Here is a 22,973-nt window from a genome sequence, read left to right on the forward strand (position 1 = left end):
TTCTGGCAGAGAAACGCTAAGTGAGAATCACAAAAATGAATATACCTCCGTTGAAATAATTTTCTTGGGTGGCATGTAAAAGTGTAAATCATTCACATATGATATTAATTGACCATGTTTGCCTTGGACCTTAACCCCCGAATGTCCTCAGTCATTACTTTCAGTTTGTAAGCCGGAGCGAATCCCGACGCCCGAGCGATTGAAGAGATTCGTTCGCGGTGGACGAGCTGTTCGCGGGTCGGACATCGCCCCTGACAGTTTGCGGTGACGTCACTCAGAGAGCAAGGAGGCTTCACGGCGCCGCCCGCCTTCAATCTGCGCGTTATCGAGTTGACGTCGGGCACCGAAACGGTCAACGCTACAGCCTAAGCCGTTTTTAAATCTACTATCAGTCACACACAGACACAAAACAGGACGTGAATTCATCGCGCCGCTTCCGATTTCGGCTAGGAACCTAGCTAATGTTAGCTACTTCCGGGTTTGGAGGTTCTGCCATTTTGGATTTGGGTTTCAGGGAGAAGCTAGCGTCCTAGGTGTGTGTGGGAGCAGAACACGCTAGCTGTGTGGGGTTGTTTTTTTCCCGAAGCCAAGCAAAGAGTCGTGGCGTTTTAAGAAGAGGGATTTTACTGAACGACGAGTCAACAATGAATCCCGAGTAGTAAGTATCACACAATTTGGCACGAAAACCGAGCCGGCCGACGTTAAGTCGGCTATAGCGAGCTAACCCGCTAGCGTCAGCTGACTTTAGCTTCCCGTCCACCTGTGATTGACTGTCTGGCGTAGTATGAGCCGCGTGTAGCATCCAGGTTAAATCTGAATGCTACAGGAATTATTTTCTATTTCGATTTACAGCATTTTACGCCCTTTTTAATTAGATACATCTATCGCCACATAATTAGTCGGACGGTGGCTAGATCAAGTAGCTCCCATAACAAATAATAGCCATTAATAATTAAGTAATAAGAACCAAAATAGGAAAAATTGCAATATGCAGTAGACCCAAGTGTTAACCTAAAATGCCGCTGTACAATAACCAGAAATTTCACGCAAAAAGAAAAAAAATGCCAATATGCAATACACATACGACTTAAATAAACCGAGTAAAAGGCAATTTAAAATAGTCCTAAAAATAACAACAATAATAAGTAATAAATAACATTAAAGTTTGGTGAGGTAAGGGGATGACAGAAGGTCATCGCAGCCCTGCCAGCTGCTCTGCCACTGGTGGTGTGTGCTTTAATGAATTCGGCCTTATATGATGCCCAATGTATAGATACATGCGTTTCAAATCCAGTTGCCTGCACCATTCACACGAGTGTCAATATTGATCTGTTTTCATCCGTGGGATCAATATCAATTACACGTGACTATAATTGGTTGGTCATATGGAGAGGTTCAAGTGAACCACCTCTTTCTCCACGATGTCTCAGTCATGTGTTGGGCACATCATATGACAAACCACTCTTTCACGACAGCAATGCCAAGTAATTTACTCTAGTCAAAGCTCTCTCTCATGCTCGTGACTCAATCCAAAATGTGCTTTTGCGGGAAAATGGGCATTCTTTACCATATAGTCCGATCAGGACATTCTAAACTTTAATTCCACATGTTTTATGGTAAATGTGGCAACTTGAAATTACCATCAGCATAACAACTGGCCTTACCAAGTCCAATGAAATGGTTCCAGTAGCATGAGGTGATGAGACCCTTTGAAATCTCCAATTCTGATTGTTGACATATTTGATGTCATGAAATGGGACAGGTATGGCGGGATTATTTGTGTGGCACATTTCATATACAATGGCATTTCAAAGTGCTTTGCATAAGGCACAAAATGCATGATATAGAAACATTATAAAACAAATAAAAGGACAGGGAGATAACAAGTTCAAGTGGCTAAAATCAGAAATAATAGGTTAAAATACAGGTTCTCTGGCCTTTTTTTTGTGCGGTATGTGAACATCTTCCCAGGAACTGTGACTTCTGCTGCTGCAGCTACTTCAACTCACTACACTACTAAACAAAAAGAATAGTTGTATCTCAGGACCTGAGGGATTGCCAACCTATCCTGTTCAGAATGTATTTAAAATTGACAAGATAAAGGATAAGTTATTTTTGAGTACCACTTCCCGGTCTTCTTCTTCAATTGAAACTGGAATGTCTAAATGGATGAGCTTGACTTCGCTGCATTTTTGTTATTTCTTGCCTTGAATAACAAGGGCAGGAAGGAATGTAAAAACGCATAGTAGGAAAGTAGTAAAAAAAAAAAAAAAAGGGTTACACGTGTTACAGTGTTGAAAGTCAATTATTATCCTCCTGTCTCGTAACTATCCTTCAGAGTCCTACAGGTTAATTTTACTCCTGTCTTTCCCACGTTTGCCACACTTGTTTTCGTAAGTAGTTTGTAGCTTGCACAGGAACAAGTATTGTCTGCTGCTACAGGATTTATGAAGTGAGCATGACTGGAATTTGTTACATCTTTTCATAGACTCAAGATTCAATCCACCTTTTGCTTCCTAAAAATGACAGCATTAGATTTTGGTGCTCATAATATTCATTTTGCCCATATCAGTGACCAGTCCCTGTTGTAATTAAGTGTTATTATTGCCTTTACTCTACTATCATAGAAAATTCGTTATAATAGTGTAATAATACAGGTAATATTTTAGACATCCACCTTACGAAGAAGTCATTTACTGACATTGAATATTGGAACATAAACATTCAGGTAGACAGTTCATTTGCCTGAACCCACCTGCAATGCAGCTTATTCTCATTTTAGTTGTTACTTGCGACATTTGTAAAATTAACTTTAAATCGCCCTTTAATATGGCTGTGGAATCTAATGGATTTATAAAATAAGTATGTATGTAATGATTTTCACAGCTCTATGGGAAGTCTGATTTGAAGGCTGAGTGTCCTGTGCCTACTCAATGTTTTTGAGAGGATTGATTAGGGCATAGTGGGGGTTCTTATTGGGACCAAACTCTTCCCTGTTTAATGTGCATGCAGCTCTGCATACAAGCTGGTGATGTGTAGCAACTCACCTGCAGTGTGTCTGTGCTTTTAAGGGGGAAAATAAAGAGTTTCTGTAATCTGGAAGCTTGCCTGGAATCCAGGCCTTTAGTGAGTCAATTACGTTGAGTTTTGGATATCTCAACAAGGCAAACTAAATTAACATATGAAGGATGCATCAAACTGATATGCTTAGATTCAATTGTATCAATTGTATTCTGTATGATTCATTTCAGAGGAAATGAATCATACAGAAGTGTAGAGTTTTAACTCTCCTCCATTCACACTGCGTCATGTGGCCGATCACATGATCTGCTGCCTTTGACCACCAAGCACTTCCTTCTGCAGAAGTTGCTGAAATCAGCAGTGTTCGCGGTTTGAAAGCTTAATTTACTGGTAAAATGCAGACTTGTCATGCAATGTCAAGATTATACATTGATGTCTCTTTCGGAATTTTTAGTTAAGCCTTAGAGTTAAAACTTTTACTTCAAGAGTTGTCTTTTTAGACCGATGGCAGTTTTGTTGGCCGATTTCCCATCTTATAAAAGTCTGACCTTCCGAATTTTGCTGATACCAATTTATTTTTATTTTCCTAAGAACTTTAATCACAATACACAAATGTTTTTGTAACTTTTCTTAAATGGAAAATTCAATTTTGTGTTCATAATTAAATATTGACTATTAAATTACTTTTACATTTTCTCCAAAACTGCACCAGGTTACAGGACTTTCTCTCACTCAAACAAATCTAAAAATAAAAAAGTACCCCAGGTTACTGGACAGAGCTTTTTTTTTTTTTTTTTTTTTTTAACAAATAAAATCCAGCTCTGAACGTGAGAAAATCGGAGCTGAGATCACTTCAGAAAAAATTCCTGCCCAGTCCAGCGGCAAATGACCCACGGCCCAGCACCAGTCCTTGGCCGTGGTTGGGAACCTCTGTATTGGGGGAAAATTGCGACGTCGCTTGGGCTTGTTTTATTTTTTTTAGACAAGCCCATAATGCGGCCTGCGATTTTTTTTTATTTATTTTTTTCTCACTCACAAATTAATAGTGTTTTGTTGTTGTTGTTGTTGTTTTGGTCTCCCCTGCCCCCACACTCCCTCTGCGGGCGGGGTTGTTCAGAGAGTGTGAGAGAGGAGAGATTCAAACACTGGCACCGCTTTACGGAAGAAACGGATTATGTATTTAAACGCAACATCGAACTATATCTATATCAACGGTATTCATTCTATATCTTGTTGAAAGTATATTCATATACCGTAAGAAGTCGGTATACAGCCCAGCCCTAGCATGATGTGTTCATCGTGCGGCGCATAATATGTGTGTAAATTTGACAGGCACAGAATTGGATATATCTGATAGTGATCGGCTGGTCACCAGTCATGGCCGATCAAGTTGAAAACCAGCCCATTCCGGTCATCGACCGATTGTTTTCCCGCATCTCTAGTAACTATATTATGTATCTTCCCATAATTACAAAACTCCCGTTTCCGGTGAAATGGTTAATCTGCAACATTGTTCCACCGTCTCTCACCTTTGGTTAAATTATTCTGAATAGCTGAGAGGTCATTTCATGATGAGCTGATATTCTGGTTAGCGTGTGTTCTGTACGAGCTCCTTTACTACAGGAAGTCTCGCTATTTGTAGGACTCAACTGAAATGAAATCATTTTCAGACATTAGGAGACATGGAGGCCCAAGTAGTCATAGGAAGCACTGTTATGGTCACAGTCACTGTTGTGTTCTTTAGCCTAACTGGGACTCTTAACACCTCTCTCTCTCTCTCTCTCTCTCTCTCTCTCTCTCTCTCTCTCTCTCTCTCTCTCTCTCTCTCTCTCTCTCTCTCTCTCTCTCTCTCTCTCTCTCTCTCTCTCTCTCCACAGTGACTATTTATTCAAGCTGCTCCTCATCGGTGACTCTGGGGTGGGAAAGTCTTGCCTTCTTCTCAGATTTGCAGTAAGTTCTAACAACCATCAACCGTCTTTTCACAATCTTAGTTTTTCAGTTTATACCACCAGCCTGTCAGGTCCATGGTACGGCCGGGTGATATGGAAGAATTTGTCACCGCAAACATGTGAAGTTTTACACAATCTGGATCTGAATCACAGTGTTGGCTAATCCAAGTCAAAAGTGACATTATACACGACTAGGGGTGCAAATCGATAGTTGTTAACCTTAACAAACAATCGTCGATGAATTGATAACATAAAAGCTAAATATTAGTTTGTAACATTTGTGAAACGGGCATTCTTGTTTCATAACAAAAATAGAATATGAATGCGTGTAGACTAAAAAACAATTGTGATCCATTTGTTGTGAGCGAAACCGTTGTACAGTGACAGTAAAACTAGTTGGCCTAGCCTAGAACATTCAACCTCAAAAATAGGCTGATATGTTCCTGGCTCCTTATATGCATAGATAGACCTACGTTTGAGACCTTCATTGACTTTCCTCCATTCTGTGGGACAAGCGGTGATGCTCCATCCACTTTTTCCCCGTCATCGGGGTGGTAGAGTACTTGTCACCCAGGAGTAGAACTATAGCAAAAGTGCTTCTCTGAGGCGCGGTTCCCTGGACCGCCACACCAGCCTGCGTCCACCTATCGTCTCCGCTGCTTTTGCGGCCTCTTCAATAATGACACGAGGCGAAATTCAGCACTCTCGCGTGGGCACCTCAAATCATGACATTTTACACAAAAAAAGCTCCTGTTGATACAAATCCGACAAGACAGCAGATTGTTCAGTTAATTGTTTAATTTGAAATCTTATCAATTGAATTCGTGCTTTGTGTTCAGGTCTGTTTATACATCTGTTTATACTGTAATTATATGCATAAATATGGAGATGGTCAGTTCAACAAGTCACCAAAAAATAACTTTTAATATGATGGGGAATCGGGGGCCTGTGTCTTGATTTGAATAACCACTGTGTAAAATGTGTGTAAAATTATAATTCAGCCAAGGAGTGTCAAAGGTATTAAAGGCTTCTTTTTACTCCTGTTGTTTAAAGTAGTAATGTACAATTTGGTGAATAATTAAAGCTGCATTCATTAAAATTCAACAAACGTACAATTGACGCGAACCCCCAATATTTCAACCTAGTGACGCTCTTTTCCAATAATGATTTCACTTCTACGTACGGTGAGAAAACAGTTAAAGCCAAAAGTCAGTTGTAGCGGTAGACTGGAGAGAGGGTTCTCAGGGTGATGGGTGGTGCTCCAAACAACCCTTCACATTACAGGGGGTCTTGGGATTCCCTTAAATCGTCATATATATCACCCGATGTAGCTTTAACGCTGGCTAGTGCACCGCCCTCCAGCCTGTGGTAATACTGACCAGTCGTCCTGTTTCTGTTGGAGGTTTGTAACAGGAAGGAAGAGTTTCAGGATGTCAGAGCACACTTGCAGCTACATCTCTTCCTCTCCCCCCTTTCACACAGGATGACACATACACAGAAAGTTACATTAGCACGATCGGCGTGGATTTCAAAATACGAACCATAGAACTAGACGGAAAGACCATCAAGCTTCAGATCGTAAGTCATTCTCTGATGTTGCTTTTTCTGTCTGCATTCCTCTCGGTGAACACCGTGAATTATACATTATATGTTTTCCCACATTAATCATATTAATCCACATTTATAACAGCTAAAGTGGAATTCTAGAAGTTTTAAATGTTTTGTTAAAAGAAATGAACCCAACACATCTTGTGTCTCCAGTGGGACACAGCGGGGCAGGAGAGGTTTCGAACAATCACATCCAGCTACTACAGAGGTGCCCACGGTATCATTGTAGTCTACGATGTCACAGACCAGGTGAGTGAGACACAGAGCGGTTTATTTTTTTTCTACTTTCCTAGAAAGACAACCCTGCAGGGTTTGTTTGGTTACCCAAAGGAACTCTTTGAGAAACAAAATGCAAACCCTTGTTATTTGAATACATTGTCCTTGACGTCGATTCTCAGTGTTTTGTGCGGCTTACCGAGTTTCGCTTTGTTATTTTTATACGTATGTGTTCCTGTCGTAAAGTTGGTGCCGTAAGGTGCAAAGCTATTGAACTTTTGTGACAGTTGTGTAAAAAAACAAATTCTGAGCTTTTTTGGGCAGAGCAATGGAGAGGAATTTATTATCATGGTAATCATGAGTACTTTTACGATCACAAGATCTGCTTACATTCAAAAATATATAGAATCCAACTGGATCTTCTATGATAATTTAATGTATGGCATCAAAATAAAGTCTTTTCACATTAAAATTCCTCAAATATTTAAGACCTTGTGTAATATATATAATTAATTTATTTCAGGTTGTATGTTCTTTTCATTATTAACTTAAAACACATTTTGCTTCCCAGGACATGACAATTAGTTCACTTAAAATTGATCATCTATAATAGTGATAAGTTCTACCAAAAGCTGCGATTAAAATTGCATTGACCAATAACCAAAAAGGTTAAAATTAAGGCCCGGAGATCATTTGGTAGCTCAAATTGAAAGATATGAGTACATGCGTGTTCGAAATGTAAGACTTTCTGAGACATTTGAATAGTCATGGAACCAGACACGTCTGCAGCTCATGTTTCATTTGCTCTGCAGAGTACGTCTGGCCGCCCTCCCCTTCAAACAGTTTTCCACCCCACCTTGCCAGGGTCGGGCCAATCACAAGCGTTTATCTAATATGGGGCGGGTTTGATACGATGACGATGCGGAGGAGTGCTGTTGAGGCATTTTCATAAACAACCAAGATGGCTGCCGCTGATGTGGAACGGTCTGCTGAATCCGCTATTGCGATAGTATTAAATGAACTGGACGGCATATTTTCTCTAAAAAGCTTTTGTTGATAAGAAAGTTGGTTTGCTGTACTTCCGAACGGATTTGGTAAAAGTTTTAATTTACCAACTGACTCTCTCAGCACTAAATCACATGTTTCGTTGCTCCGATTGGTTGTAGGTCTATCCAATGGTGTCCAAAGACATTTTGGTCTGCGCCTGTTGGTAACGGCCCTTGGAAATCGGAAAATAAACGGAGAGATTCCAGACAAATACGCATTTGCAAATTAGTCTGGCAGTGCCAGGCTAACATTTAATGATGCCCGTTCAAAATGTAAGACTTTAAGACATGTTAATGTAGCAGTTTAAAGAAAAGGCCAATGATTCAGTCCTGTGTCCTGCATGCCCATTCAGAAGTTCAACAAAATGTTAGGGCAACTTTGCAATAAAAAATAAGCACCCAATGTGAAAATATATCTATATTAGAACTTCAGGAGGATCAGCCGAGTCCAGTTTTCTTCAGTCACAAACGGACTGCCAGGCGCTCCGCTCGCCGCGCAAGCCGGGTCTCCTCCGCGTACGTGTGTGACGCTGAAGGTCAGGCGCCCGGCACACGCCTCGCATCTCCAGCGCTTCCTCTCGTGCATCTTGTGCTTCACATATTGGATGACGACGTCTCAAATGGCTTCGTGGAATTGGGCGATGTCACAACGCGGCCCAGTTGCACAGAGTGGCTGCTGTTTGCTTGTTTATTGAAATATTATTACACGTGTCGCGCGTCCAAATTGCACGAGATTCGACACTGCACGTCCCTGGGTCCCCAGCAGTACACCCCACAAAGTGTGAAGTAGATGTGATGAACGGTTGTCGAGATTTCCGGAAGGACAAACAGACGGACAGAGTTCCCTAGAATTCTAGATAGATGAAGACTCTGCACTGTTTGTTCAACCCTCTGGTTTCAGGAAACAGGAACATTTGCAGGGATAATAAATGGACAATTTAACCTTAAAAGTTAAAGAACAGAAAGAAGTCACCCGCTGCAGCTGCTTTTCTCTGCAAATTAATCTCAGCCCTCACAGAAGTGATGGTTTGAGACCACGGCGTGTTTCTTCAGACTTTATTTAAAATGCATTAGGACATAGTGTCCTTATGGCTGGGAATAATCTACCGTCATTAAACCTATATGTAACATGTCAACTAATATGAATCTCAGTAAATACTAATTGGTAATTGTTCTTGTTCCCTCGTCGCAGGAGTCCTTCAACAATGTGAAACAGTGGCTACAGGAAATCGACCGCTATGCCAGTGAAAATGTCAACAAGCTCTTGGTCGGGAACAAGTGCGACCTGACGACAAAGAAGGTGGTGGATTACACAACGGCAAAGGTAAGAGCCCTTCAGCCTCCCTCCCTCCCTCCCTCCACAGAATATACGTTACACGCGCAGTTAGTCGGGGACTTAACCCTCCACTGCCCTTCCCAGGAGTTTGCAGACTCTCTCGGCATCCCCTTCCTGGAGACCAGTGCCAAGAACGCCACCAACGTGGAGCAGGCCTTCATGACCATGGCTGCCGAGATCAAGAAGCGGATGGGCCCGGGGGCCACGGCGGGCGGCGGGGAGAAGCCCAATGTCAAGCTCACCCCCGGCACCACGGTCAAGCCTTCATCAGGGGGCTGCTGCTGAGGCACGCTCCCCCGGCTCCAGTACCTTCGCACCCCGCCTCCACCTCCTCCGGCTTCCCCCGTTTCTTTGGCCTGTCAGCACCTCCACCTGGCCACCATCCTCCAAACTCCACTGTGTCCCATGGAAGCCAACTACAAGAGGGAGAGAGAGATTCAATGATAGTGTGTGTGTGTGTGTGTGTGTGTGTGTGTGTGTGTGTGTGTGTGTGTGTGCGTGTGCGTGCATAAATCAAGCAAACAAAATCTAAATTTGTTGCCTATATTTGTACTGTACAGACTGTAGCCACACTACCAAAAAGAAAGACAACACCCCTCCCCTTTGTCATCGTAATTGATGGTTTAAAAAATAATCGGCCAGGCAACTAATTCACCTCCTCCCCCCTTAGGCCTCCTGGAGACCTGGTTAAGCAGTCCTTTGTTTGCAGGTTTATAAGGTGTGTGTGTGTGTGTGTGTGTGTGTGTGTGTGTGTGTGTGTGTGTGTGTGTGTGTGTGTGTGTGTGTGTGTGTTGCATTTTGTATGGATGTCACTATTTCACTGCATTCCTGAAGTGGGGTTGGTATTCGACTCCCATTTTCTTTCTGTTTGTACGTACCATTTGGAGTTTTAGTTTATTTTTTATTTCTGTTTAAATCATGGCGATTTTTTTTTTTTTTTAATGCTGTTTGAATCAGCATGTGATGGTCTGTCGTCCCCCCCCACCCCTTTTATTTTATTTTTCCACCAAATAATGCACAACAGTGTCTCACTGTCCAGCATTAAGTCTCGTGCAAAAATATATGTACATATACATCCAGTATGTATGTATATGTCAGATCAGACTCGTTCTGTAGTGCTCAATAAGTCACCTGGGTCGTCTTGCTCGGCCTCCATCTCTGCATTTAATTTGTGGCTGAAAACAAGTGTCAGTTTGTTCAACATGTAACATTTAAACTGAAGTAAATAAATATTGTACTACCAGACTGTATGAAACGAAGCGATGTGCGTGCAATTCTTAAGATGTGTAGACAACACGCTTTATTTATTCCACATCCATATGGAAAATCTACTGTGCCTGGAGCTTAAAATACGACGAGACCCGGTCAGTTTCCGTGTGATCACAATACAGAATTTCAAACTAAACACAATGTCTTCTTTTTTTTTCAATAATATGCAATAAAGGCAACTGAATCCAGGTTTTTAAAATGTAATTGTAATATCCTCTCCAAAGCCCTGTTAGCTACATGGATCTGTTCAGAACAGAGCCATTGTTGAAAGCGCCATTTTGTTTTCAGAGGCGCTCACAACAGACTCGCTATAGCTTTTCTAGTTTTTCTAGTTAACCGGGATCTGGAGAGCGCCCAGAGCCGCAGCCTGGTTTCCACACGGGTCAAGTCAGCAGGAAGTCGCAGGAAATCCTTCAGTCCCTCCAGCCTATGACTGGTTTACACGTTACTGCCGGTGCTTTCACAAGGAAGCCGGAATTTGTAACAAGCGTTTTTCTGGAATGTGTGGCTTTCACAGCAGCCGCAGCCAAAGCCCAAAATCAACAGTTAAAGCTGGGAACACACAACACAGGGTTTCTACAAAGTCTTAAGTTTCCAATGTGTTCGATTTTTCAATGTTGCATTTTCAAAGTTAGAAATGTTCTTTAAATTTGATCAAACAAGTGGAACATTATTCATTTTCTTTTTCATACAAGGCTTGAGTGTAAGTAAATGAGAAGGACGAATGAATAAATACATTGTTCGTGATCATAATATCCTCTTGAGAGAATACAATCAGATCTGTGGAAGAATCTCATAATCACCATGAGGTTCAGAATAGTTTTGTTATGTATTGTGCTGGAGAACAGATTAAATTTCGGTTCATTCCTCATGTTTTAACCCCAAACACACAGATACACCAAAACAGGTCCAGAAACTTGACAGGTCACATCAGTGTAACCTGAGATAGAACTTAATTAAAATGAATTACAATATTCAAGTGATTAAAAAACAGTGGTAATATGTATGTCATTATTGATGTTCATAAAAAAAAAAAAATCCTATCAGATTTTAAAGTAATTTTGCCCAACACAGCACACAATAACAAATAGACCAAACAACAAAAACTTTTTTTGGAGTCCCAATTTATTTTGTGAAATTTGAGGTCTGAGAAAATACATTTTCACATAATGCCACACTTTGTTTTATTTCCTTATTTTCAGAAAACATTTTAACTTGAAATTCAATACATTATTCAATTGAAATTGAGTACTATAAAAAAAAAAAACGAAAAAAACTTTTTTTTAGGCCTTTATGTTGGAATGCACACTTAATTTTGCAAGTGTCTCATTATTTCTTTACGTCCAAAGGGGAAAATGACAATAAAATATACCAAATACATGTCAGGATGGTTTTGTCAAGTCACTTTCTGGTGTCGGTAAGGCAAATGGACAGATCACGTATTCGATGTCCGCCTGCAGCTGCCCATCTTGAGCTGCTACTGGATCATAAAAGAAACATTTACGATTTCAAACACGGTGAGAGCCGACAGGAGTTAATGTCAATTAACTATCACAGGTGATGGAAATACTTTTTTTCTTTTTTGTAATTCAACCGTCCAAATACATTCGCTGAAAGCACAGACCGCTGCTACTGAATTTAACATGACCTCCGGCCAGGAGGAAAGCATTAGTTGCCATGGTAACCAAGCTGGCATCTTATCCCCTATATCTGAGAAGTTGACGAGGCTGGGGGAATTAAGCACCGCTTGCATGGCCGTGAGATTATAAACGGTGCCACTCGCCGCATGGATATTGTCTTCAATAGGGAGATCTTACTTCTTTATTAAATGCTGGTGGGTAAATATCAGTGTTCCACTGTATCAGTCATTCATTTGACTTTTTATTTGAAGAGCTGCTGTAACCAGTATTAAACTGGTAAAATGCTTTCAAAATGTGTCAATATTGCAGTGAGACTTCCCTGTGTTCCGTGGTGATGTTTGACATATGAACAATCACAATAATCACACAAAAGGACAAAGGACATGTAAAAAAAGAGCTCAAAAACCCTGTGTGCCATCACAGTCCTTCATTCCACAAGTAAAAACGAGTAAAAAAAAAAGTATAATGAAAAACTCAAATGGTGTCACGGGTCCTCTGCCCCAGTTTCTGGTCCTCCGCTGGGCTAACCGGGGGGCTGCGTCAGACTGTCCATGGCCAACAGGATGGAGGAAAAAAGATGTTCCGTGTGTGTCTCCAGTGCCCTCGTCTGCCTCTCGATCAAACCCAGGGTGTCTCTCAAAACTTCAGAGAGAGAGAGAGAGAGAGAGAGAGAGAGAGAGAGAGAGAGAGAGAGAGATGGAAAATGAAAAAAAAGAACTATTATTACAAATGACCCCCCCCCCTCCTCCTCCTCCCGCTGCTCCACCAAAACTATAAATAAATTGTAACGGCCGCCGTTGATCTTATCAGTCACGCAGGCCGGGCTGCTTTGTCCCCACTTCTGCGCTTCTGGTTTCTCTCAGCAGAGAGAGCTTTGGTGTAGGGTTACGACACCAAAACAAACCCAACAACAATCCAACGGCACCCAACCACAGCCCAACAATGCCCCAAGGCACCCAACAACACCTAACAACACCCGCCAACACCCGCCAACACCCAACAACACCCGCCAATACCCCAACGGCACCCAACAACAGCCCAACAATGCCCCAACGGCACCTTACAACAGCCAACAACACCCACCAACACCCCAACGGAACCCAACAACAGCCCAACAACACCCCAACGGCACCTAACGACACCCCACAACACCCAACAACACCCACCAACATCCCAAGGGCACCCAACAACAGCCCAACAGTGCCCCCACGGCACCCACCAACACCCACCAACACCCATCAACATTCCAACAGCACCCAACAACAGCCCAACAACGCCCCAATAATGCCCCAACAGCACCTAACAACACCCAACAGCACCCCGATGGCACCCAACAACAGCCCAACAACGCCCCAACAATGCCCCAACAGCACCTAACAACACCCAACAGCACCCCGATGGCACCCAACAACAGCCCAACAATGCCCCAACGGCACCAAATAACACCCAACAACACTCCAACGGCACCTAACAACACCCAACAACATCCACCAACAACCCAACGGCACCCAACCACAGCCCAACAATGCCCCAATAGCACCTAACAACACCCAACAACACCCACCAACACCCCAACAGCCCCCAACAACAGCCCAACAACACCCCAATGGCACCTACCAACACCCAACAACACCCACCAACACCCCAACAACACCCACTAACACCCCAACAATGCCCCAATAGCACCTAACAACACCCAACAACACCCACCAACACCCCAACGGCACCCAACAACAGCCCAACAATGCCCCAACGGCACCAAATAACACCCACCAACACCCCAACAGCACCCAACAACAGCCCAACAATGCCCCAACGGCACCAAATAACACCCAACAACAGCCCAACAATGCCCCAACGGCACCAAATAACACCCACCAACACCCCAACGGCACCCAACAACAGCCCAATAATGCCCCAACGGCACCAAATAACACCCACCAACACCCCAACGGCACCCAACAACAGCCCAACAATGCCCCAACGGCACCAAATAACACCCACCAACACCCCAACGGCACCCAACAACAGCCCAACAATGCCCCAACGGCACCAAATAACACCCACCAACACCCCAACGGCACCCAACAACAGCCCAACAATGCCCCAACGGCACCAAATAACACCCAACAGCACTCCAACGGCACCTAACAACACCCAACAACATCCACCAACAACCCAACGGCACCCAACCACAGCCCAACAATGCCCCAATAGCACCTAACAACACCCAACAACACCCACCAACACCCCAACAACACCCACTAACACCCCAACAATGCCCCAATAGCACCTAACAACACCCAACAACACCCACCAACACCCCAACGGCACCCAACAACAGCCCAACAATGCCCCAACGGCACCCAACAACATCCACCAACAACCCAACGGCACCCAACCACAGCCCAACAATGCCCCAATAGCACCTAACAACACCCAACAACACCCACCAACACCCCAACAGCCCCCAACAACAGCCCAACAACACCCCAATGGCACCTACCAACACCCAACAACACCCACCAACACCCCAACAACACCCACTAACACCCCAACAATGCCCCAATAGCACCTAACAACACCCAACAACACCCACCAACACCCCAACAACACCCACTAACACCCCAACAATGCCCCAATAGCACCTAACAACACCCAACAACACCCACCAACACCCCAACGGCACCCAACAACAGCCCAACAATGCCCCAACGGCACCCAACAACATCCACCAACAACCCAACGGCACCCAACCACAGCCCAACAATGCCCCAATAGCACCTAACAACACCCAACAACACCCACCAACACCCCAACAGCCCCCAACAACAGCCCAACAACACCCCAATGGCACCTACCAACACCCAACAACACCCACCAACACCCCAACAACACCCACTAACACCCCAACAATGCCCCAATAGCACCTAACAACACCCAACAACACCCACCAACACCCCAACGGCACCCAACAACAGCCCAACAATGCCCCAACGGCACCAAATAACACCCACCAACTCCCCAACAGCACCCAACAACAGCCCAACAATGCCCCAACGGCACCAAATAACACCCAACAACACTCCAACGGCACCTAACAACACCCAACAACATCCACCAACAACCCAACGGCACCCAACCACAGCGCAACAACACCCCAATGGCACCCAACAACACCCAACAACACCCACCAACACCCCAACAACACCCACTAACACCCCAACAATGCCCCAATAGCACCTAACAACACCCAACAACACCCACCAACACCCCAACGGCACCCAACAACAGCCCAACAATGCCCCAACGGCACCAAATAACACCCACCAACACCCCAACAGCACCCAACAACAGCCCAACAATGCCCCAACGGCACCAAATAACACCCAACAACACTCCAACGGCACCTAACAACACCCAACAACATCCACCAACAACCCAACGGCACCCAACCACAGCCCAACAATGCCCCAATAGCACCTAACAACACCCAACAACACCCACCAACACCCCAACAGCCCCCAACATCAGCCCAACAACACCCCAATGGCACCTACCAACACCCAACAACACCCACCAACACCCCAACAACACCCACTAACACCCCAACAATGCCCCAATAGCACCTAACAACACCCAACAACACCCACCAACACCCCAACGGCACCCAACAACAGCCCAACAATGCCCCAACAGCACCTAAAAACACCCAAAACACCTCAACAACACCCTGACAACACCCCAAAAACACTGGAGTGCTAATTTCACCTGTATGATAATTTTATTTGTCAGAGGGAATCCTCTGGAGGTCCTGATGGGCTACTTAAGTACAGGGTCAACGCCAAGGAACCAGGAAGGGCAGGGGGGATCAGGGAGGGCAGGGAGGGCCAGGGAGGGCAGGGGGGTTAGGGTGGGTTGGTTGAGGTAAGAAGCCGGAGTTAAGGTTATGGTTAGTAGTATTGTAATTTTCAAATCACAATGCTTCATTAATTCACACAGGAATGAAATGGAATCTAATAAAGATTGTTTTATAAAAAGTATATTTTTTAACAGATGTATTATTGTGTAATTAAGTTTAACACCTCAGCGTTAAAGTTTCTACTCAACAGAAGGACGATTTTCTGTTGGGACAATCTGCATTTTTTTTCCTGTAATTCTCTACCTTAAATGAATAATGTTCCACTCTCTGTGACATTGTCGCTAATCTCAAATTAAATCTATATTTGCCTCCTCATTAGTTTTGGGCTGGGGAGGTGCTTGCTGGGGACCGACCTGGGGACGTGCTGCCGAGGCAGCGGAGCAGCAGCTCTCCGGTGTGAAGCACCGAGGACGTGAGGGGCCGATGGGCGCTCACCTCCCTCTGGAAGCTCTGGGAGGACGATGAGCAGAGTGACACAGTTAGTTTTACCAGCATATCAGCAGATCTGCCTAAATATACCAATAGACCACGCCCAAAAAACACAGTTTGAGCTTAGTCTGTTCATTCATGTTCACAAGGGTTAGATTGAGTAAAGTGCAGAATGGCAAATTTAAATGCTGGGTGATATAGAAACACTTATTAGCAGGGTTAGGGTTAACAAAATATGGAAGTATAGGTAATGTTAAGTACAAAATCAATGACAACTATCTTATTTTCTCATAACCGTACATTTAGATCCAAGATTCTGCATCACGATGCGACATATATAATATAACGATAAACATTAATATTGATAACTTGAAGAAGGCCCAGAATTATCATTGTTTGGTAAATATATCAAATGCATCAGTCTATTGTGCCTATGAGTAAATGTTATCTTCAATCCATTTTCTATTTTGTTTAATCTCACAGGTGCATTTCTATCTGTTTGCCATGATAAAAAAGAGAGGATCTTCTGTGTCCGTCAGGTCAGACAACAAAAAGTAAGGAATGCCTGGAGACTCGAGGCTGAAATGGACAAAAGTCTAGATGTTGTATTTTTGTCCTATTGTTTGTCATTTTTCACAAAACTTCGATCTGCTATACGCTTACATCTCACCTGATATTCGGCGAGGGACAACTTGACGCTGTCGATGTGGACGGTGGGCGGAGCCAAAGTCTCCACCCGCTGCACCACCGTGTAGAGCCACTGGATCAGCTCCTCCAGGTGGGAGCAGAAGACCTGATTCGGGCAGAACAACGCGCAGACACACTCTCAGCGACCGCTCTGGAATACACTGCGGTTAGGCCGGAATCCACGCGTCAGCGGCGGCTTTCATCCCTGACCCCCTCCATCTTATCTCACAAAAACACCTGGCTCAGTCTCGTCGTTACCTGCACGCGCTGCATGAGGGAGTGGGAGGCCGTCTCCCGCTCCACGGGGCTCCCCTTGTGGAAGCAGCTGAGGTTCAGGCCGCTCAGCTGCTCCACCAGAGCCTCCACCTCCGCCAGGGCGGCCCAAGTGCTTGTCCCCCCGCCGCCCCCGCCGCCGCCCACGCCGCCCTCCGTCTGAGCTCCAACGCGGTGTGAAGCCTCCGGGGAGACGCTGCTGAGGGGAACTGTCGACGCTGCAGTCGGAAAGAGGCACGATGGATCAAAATCCGCGTTGGTGTGCATTTAAAGGGATAATGCATATAGATCCACGCAGCGTCTACTACCAGTACACGCGTGAGAGGGTTTGGAGAATGGTGTAGCAGCTACCACCATACTTAATTTATTTATACACATTCACCCATGTAGAGCTGGATAGAAGACATTGGAATACTAAAGACATTCAAGCCATACAGAATATTTGCGACGTTGGACTATCAGTAAGCAGAGAATTTTTTTATTGACATTTCTATGATATTTGATATTTGGAGTTAGGATCCGCCACCCAGTTCTACCCAACTCTTTGGCAGGATCGAGAGCTTGATTGGACGACCCAAGGGCCGCGTCCAGAACAACTCATTTACGCCTGGAACTGCAGGTGACCTCCCTTCCCTCTCACCTTTGTGCTCTCCAGCATCCTCCTCCGCCTCCTCCTCCTGTCGTCTTTCCCCTGCCTCTGGTTTCTCCGGCGGGGCGATGCAGCAGGGGAGGGAGGTGTTCCCCCGCCCGGGAGACTGACCGAGCGCCGTGTCTGGCTGGCACAACATGGCCGTCACCTCCCGGACCTGAGGGACACAGAGGGAACAAACCGGTTCTATCTGTTACTGAATTGCCCAAACTGTAAAAACGTGGGGCAGGATTACAGAGCGCAATGGGGGCATTTGCCTCCCCGGGAATTCTCAGCTCGTGTCATGAGATTCTCAGGTGCATAAACCAGAGGCCGTATTCACGAAAAAAGTCTTCAGGCTAAAAGAAGCTTCTAATTGGCTGATTTGGGGGAAAATCTTTTAAAATAATGAGAGTGCCCGTCTTGAAGTCTTCCAGGGTTGAATGAAGTACCTATGTATCCATCTATATACAGTATCTACCTTCAAGGGGACCCATCATGAAAAACTCACTTATCAGTGCTTGTGCATAATCGTTTGGATCTCTGATGGGCACCTAACACACAAACTGTGAAATAAGACAACCCTATTTCAGAAAACATGTCCCGAATCAATTTTTGAGGCGTACCTGTCAAACCTTCCCATTTTTCCCGTAAATCGACCATATTTTTAACCTTTCTAAGAAAAATTTAAAACAAAAAAAGGTTGCCGGTGCACCGCACAATCAGAGCGATCACTGCTCCAAAACAAACCAATAAAAACAGTGTGTTTTTATTGGAGATGTATTTATTTCCACCGTTCCACCATTCCAACAGCCCTTAATCGGAAAAACTTCAAAGACATGATTTGGGAACCTCAGAGACCTAGATTAACTTGTGTAAAAGGAGTAGGGCTGGGTATTGTTTATAAAATGACGATACCAGTAAAAATACCAGAACCCTTAAAGCGATACCGATACCAGTAGGGTATGTCATTCAATACCATTTTATTCTACTATACCCATCATGTGAATGGAAGCATTCAATTGCATAAAATGCCACCACTCCTCCCCATTCAAATGATTGCGGTGATTGGCTAAAAAAAAACAAAAAAACATACAAATAGAGATCAAGGTATAAAAAGGATCGAATGCAGGTATGGTTTGACTGGAGAAGTTTCAATACTACTTGGTATTGGGTTATTTCAATCGATACCTTAAAAGGTATTGTGTACCAATACCCAGCCCTAAAAAGAAGTGTAATATGGGACCTAACCTTTTGGAGAGTAAGAGTAAATGCATATTTTAGCACTAAAATCAGCTACAAAATCAGTCAGGGAGTGGCCAAAAGGACTATTCTGTCACCAAACCACAAACAGTCTTCTCAAAACGCGTTCATGTATACAGTATGTACGTATGAATAGAAATATTCATTTTTGAATCAACAAATTCAGCCGTGGTGAATTCAACATGTTTGGCCAGTGTCGTTGAAGTTAACCAGGTTTAATGTCTGTAACCTCACATTCCTCGCTGGTTCTGGACAGAAGCGGGAAACGCATGTTCACGTGCTTCCTTCTCGGCTTGCGAAGTTGTCTCCACTCCGTATTTGACTTCCTTAACATTCTTGCTCTCGACAGCAAGTTTGGCATGGAAGTGAAAGCTGCCCCCCGTGACCGGCTTGGCCTTCGTTTGCATTTCCGGTCTCGGTCGTAGTTGCTCTAAGCTACGGATTAAAAGGCTGTTTTACTTCATAGGCAGAGCGGGGAAGACGGGAGGTCGCACGTCACTAACAGCGAACAGCCAATCCGACAGAAAACCGCTGTGTATTCTTTCGGAAGCGCGAGGCTATAACCGCGTTCCCTTCACACGCCGCGTAGGAAGTAAAAGTGAAGGGGCCGTGTAATGCACCGGAGTCAAGCACAGGCATCCCTAATAAGTTATTGATGCTTCGGGTCATTGAAGCGCTTGGGTAAAGCGGCGTCGGGTTACACGTCGCGGTGCCTCCTGACCTCCTTGGACAACGCCTGCAGCTCCTCCAGCCGGTCCGGCAGAGGCCTGTATTCCTCGTCCCAGTCCCCATTGACGCCGGTAGGGTGGAGGAAGGCGGCGGTGGAGGGAGGGCAGAGCGTGGGCCATGGACGGTAGCGACACCCTCCCCGGATCCCTCCATCTCCGTCTAGAGCTGTGCAAAAGACTATGGAAGGGAAGAATGGATTACCGCCATAATGATATGGGAAATGCAAAAGTTACATACATGACATCTGATTGACAATTCAGAATTTTAAGACTATTATTGTTGTTCAAATATATTAATATTTCCGACTTCATATTGTCATATCGCAAAAATGTAGGTCTGATGTTCTTGTCATTCATTTGGATTACAAAATGTAATATCACAAAATTACAGTATCTTCATTTTAACTGGACGTCATTTTAATACAAAACCACTGAAAGACGCGATAACTATGAAATGGACTTATTGCCCAGTCTTACCTCTGTCCTCAATACAATCCAGGCTCTCCAAGGACAAACCCACAGGATCCGTGAGGGAAAGGAGGGGGCTCGCCCAAAGCAAGCCCTCCGAGGACCCGGAGCGCCAGTGGGGGTCTGACGCCTTATAGTCCGCTTTGATGGTCGCCCTCCTTCTGCTCTTCCCTGCTCCATTTGCGCCGCTCAACGTTGAGTCCAGACCCGACAGGCTGGCAGAGCTGCAAAGGCGGTCCAGCTCTATCCCAGAGTCCTGGAGACCTTGGTCCTCCCGGGAGGGTCCGTCCCGCTCGCTGGCACTCATCCCTGGCCTCAGAGGGTAGGTGTAGTCCAGTAGAGCCTGGTACTCCCTGTCTGGGTCCCAGCCCGGAGACTGCCTGTCCGGGGATGGAGGCAGAGACCTGGGGATGGCGCAGGCCCAGTAGTTTGCCTGATGTGGAGACATGGACATGTCGGAGAGGGAGGAGTAGGCTTGTCCCTTCAGGTGACCTACAGAAGAACTCTTTTTCAGGTGGGTCTGGCCTCCCCCTGCCCTTCTTTCACCTCCCATGAAGTTAGTTTGACCGCGCCGGGAAAGGTGCGATTGAGTAGTGTCCGAAGGAGCCAGGAGGGTGGATGTGAAACGAGGGCTGAGAGGAGAGGTCAGGGTGCGGACCTCCAACGGCGGGCTTGAGAGGCTGCATCGCCCTGAACTGTCCCCAAAGAAGGGTGGGTCGAGGGAGGATTCCTCACACGACGTCCTACCCCTGAGATCTGAAATGCCCAGGGGCGAGGGGGGGTCTTCTCTAGACGCCGAGCAAGTCGAGATGTTACCTCGAGTGAGGCTGAAGCTGGCCGAGGTCGTCGGCTGCCTTGGACATGTGACCGAGTCCATGTTGGTGTGTCGTTGGGAGCATCCTGACCGGTCCGCCCTGTGTTTGACCTGTGGCAAAGCAGATGGACAGAGTTCATTAGTAGCCAGATACTACAGTATACCCGACTTAAGTGTCTGCAGAAATATGATTAAAAGCTAGAACAACTAAAACAAGACAATTCCCTTTTCAGGAAACCCAAACATGGGCCAATACCAACAGCTATCTGTAATAATCAGTAATAACGTACTAAATGACTTCCTCACCTCCACATCACAGGGGTTCCACGTGTGTGGCTTCTTCAGGATGGACATCTGCTGTTCTGCAGAGAACAGAGGCTTCCTCATCACATACTGCCGGTCGGTCAGATACCTGGAGGTGGGGGCCATGGTGACATTCTTACAGTGGGCCGCCCTTTGCCTTTCCCCATCCCTGGCGTTGGATCGCTCCGCGCTTTGGAAACTCTTGAGAGGTCCCGCTCCCGTTGAGGCTTCCATCTAATCGAGGGATTCCAGAAACATCCCGTCACCTCCCGGCGTCACGTTTCCGTGGCGAGGCGGATGCACGCCTCACACGTCCTTGGCCAGCACCGCAAGACGCGGTCAAATAAATTAATATGAGCGAAGCAATTCAATGATAACTTCATTTAGTTAATTCTTTCAACACAATTCACTTAAGTTTAACTAATTAAATACACGAATCAGGCTGAGAAATGTATGCGACATATAGACACTGGTATTCCAGGTTGTCCATGGAGACCGGGAGTTAGGTAGGTTCAGGTTCATGTCTCAGTCTGTTGTGTCGAGAGCAGCGATCGCTAGGTTATACGTGCACCCGCCCGGATCCCTGTGTGCAATGATATATTTGCTCCTTCAAGGTCACCTGACAGATCTCATTAGGACTGCATGCACGGACTTGCTTGCGCTTACTTGGCCGAATGCAGGGCCAATACTGCTGGAGTGCTCAGGTTACTCCGGATTGAAATTTCCCAATTCGTAAATAATCTCGGAAAAGCGCCCCCCCCACCCCCAAGACACACACAACTAATATTAATAATGGCTGTAAATGGTAAAATGTCAAAAGGAAAAGCTTATGTGGAAAATAATCAAGCATAAATTATGTGGTAGCAACCGCTTTATAGAAAATGGAATATCATTTTCTCTGTCTGCTCCGTGTTATTTTTAGAACATGGTGAGAAGGATGAACTCCCGACCGCACCATTTCTGCTGCGTGCGTGTGTGTCTAGTTGCCACGGCGACGGCAGAGGGGGGTGTCAAGAGGGAGGCATCAGTGAGAGGCCACGATGGAACAAAGACAGACACTGTACCACGCAGGATACGGCGCACAGTGCCCCTCTGTGAGACAAAAACGGGGAAAGAAATACATGACAATGCGATCGCTTTCCATGAAACGTAGAAATGTCTTGTATCTCCTCATGTTGTACAGCGACACAGAACTGTAACGATGGGTAGGATATGTCCTTGCAGTGTATGCACCTAAATATGAATAATTCAAAAGAGGAAGTCCACTGCTGTTATTCAGACGGGAATGGCTCCCATGTCGGCCTGGAGGTTTCAGAGTTACAGGACACGCGTCACTTCATCAACAGAACAGTCAAACGAATCCTACGAACATG

General features: G+C 45.2%; 2 protein-coding genes across 2 annotated transcripts; one reads left to right on the forward strand and one right to left on the reverse strand.

Moving 5' to 3' along the window:
- Positions 1-277: 277 nt before the first annotated feature.
- rab1ab (RAB1A, member RAS oncogene family b) lies at positions 278-10,555 on the forward strand. Its single transcript, XM_080017136.1, has 6 exons — positions 278-658; positions 4,899-4,971; positions 6,453-6,548; positions 6,732-6,827; positions 9,033-9,164; positions 9,261-10,555. Exons 1-6 carry the CDS (start codon positions 645-647, stop codon positions 9,459-9,461), a joined length of 612 nt encoding a protein of 203 aa, XP_079873262.1. The 5' UTR covers positions 278-644; the 3' UTR covers positions 9,462-10,555.
- Positions 10,556-11,564: 1,009 nt separating this feature from the next.
- On the reverse strand, positions 11,565-22,296 carry cep68 (centrosomal protein 68). Its single transcript, XM_080017066.1, has 8 exons — positions 21,604-22,296; positions 20,493-21,408; positions 20,009-20,193; positions 18,037-18,202; positions 17,382-17,614; positions 17,107-17,229; positions 16,361-16,457; positions 11,565-12,727 (listed from the first exon to the last, which is right to left on the reverse strand). The coding sequence occupies exons 1-8, from the start codon at positions 21,832-21,834 to the stop codon at positions 12,609-12,611; spliced, it is 2,070 nt and encodes a 689-aa protein (XP_079873192.1). The 5' UTR covers positions 21,835-22,296; the 3' UTR covers positions 11,565-12,608.
- Between the last annotated feature and the right edge of the window lie 677 nt (positions 22,297-22,973).

This window comes from Zeus faber (genome assembly GCF_960531495.2).
Source record: "Zeus faber genome assembly, chromosome: 16".
Classification (NCBI taxonomy): Eukaryota; Metazoa; Chordata; class Actinopteri; order Zeiformes; family Zeidae; genus Zeus; species Zeus faber.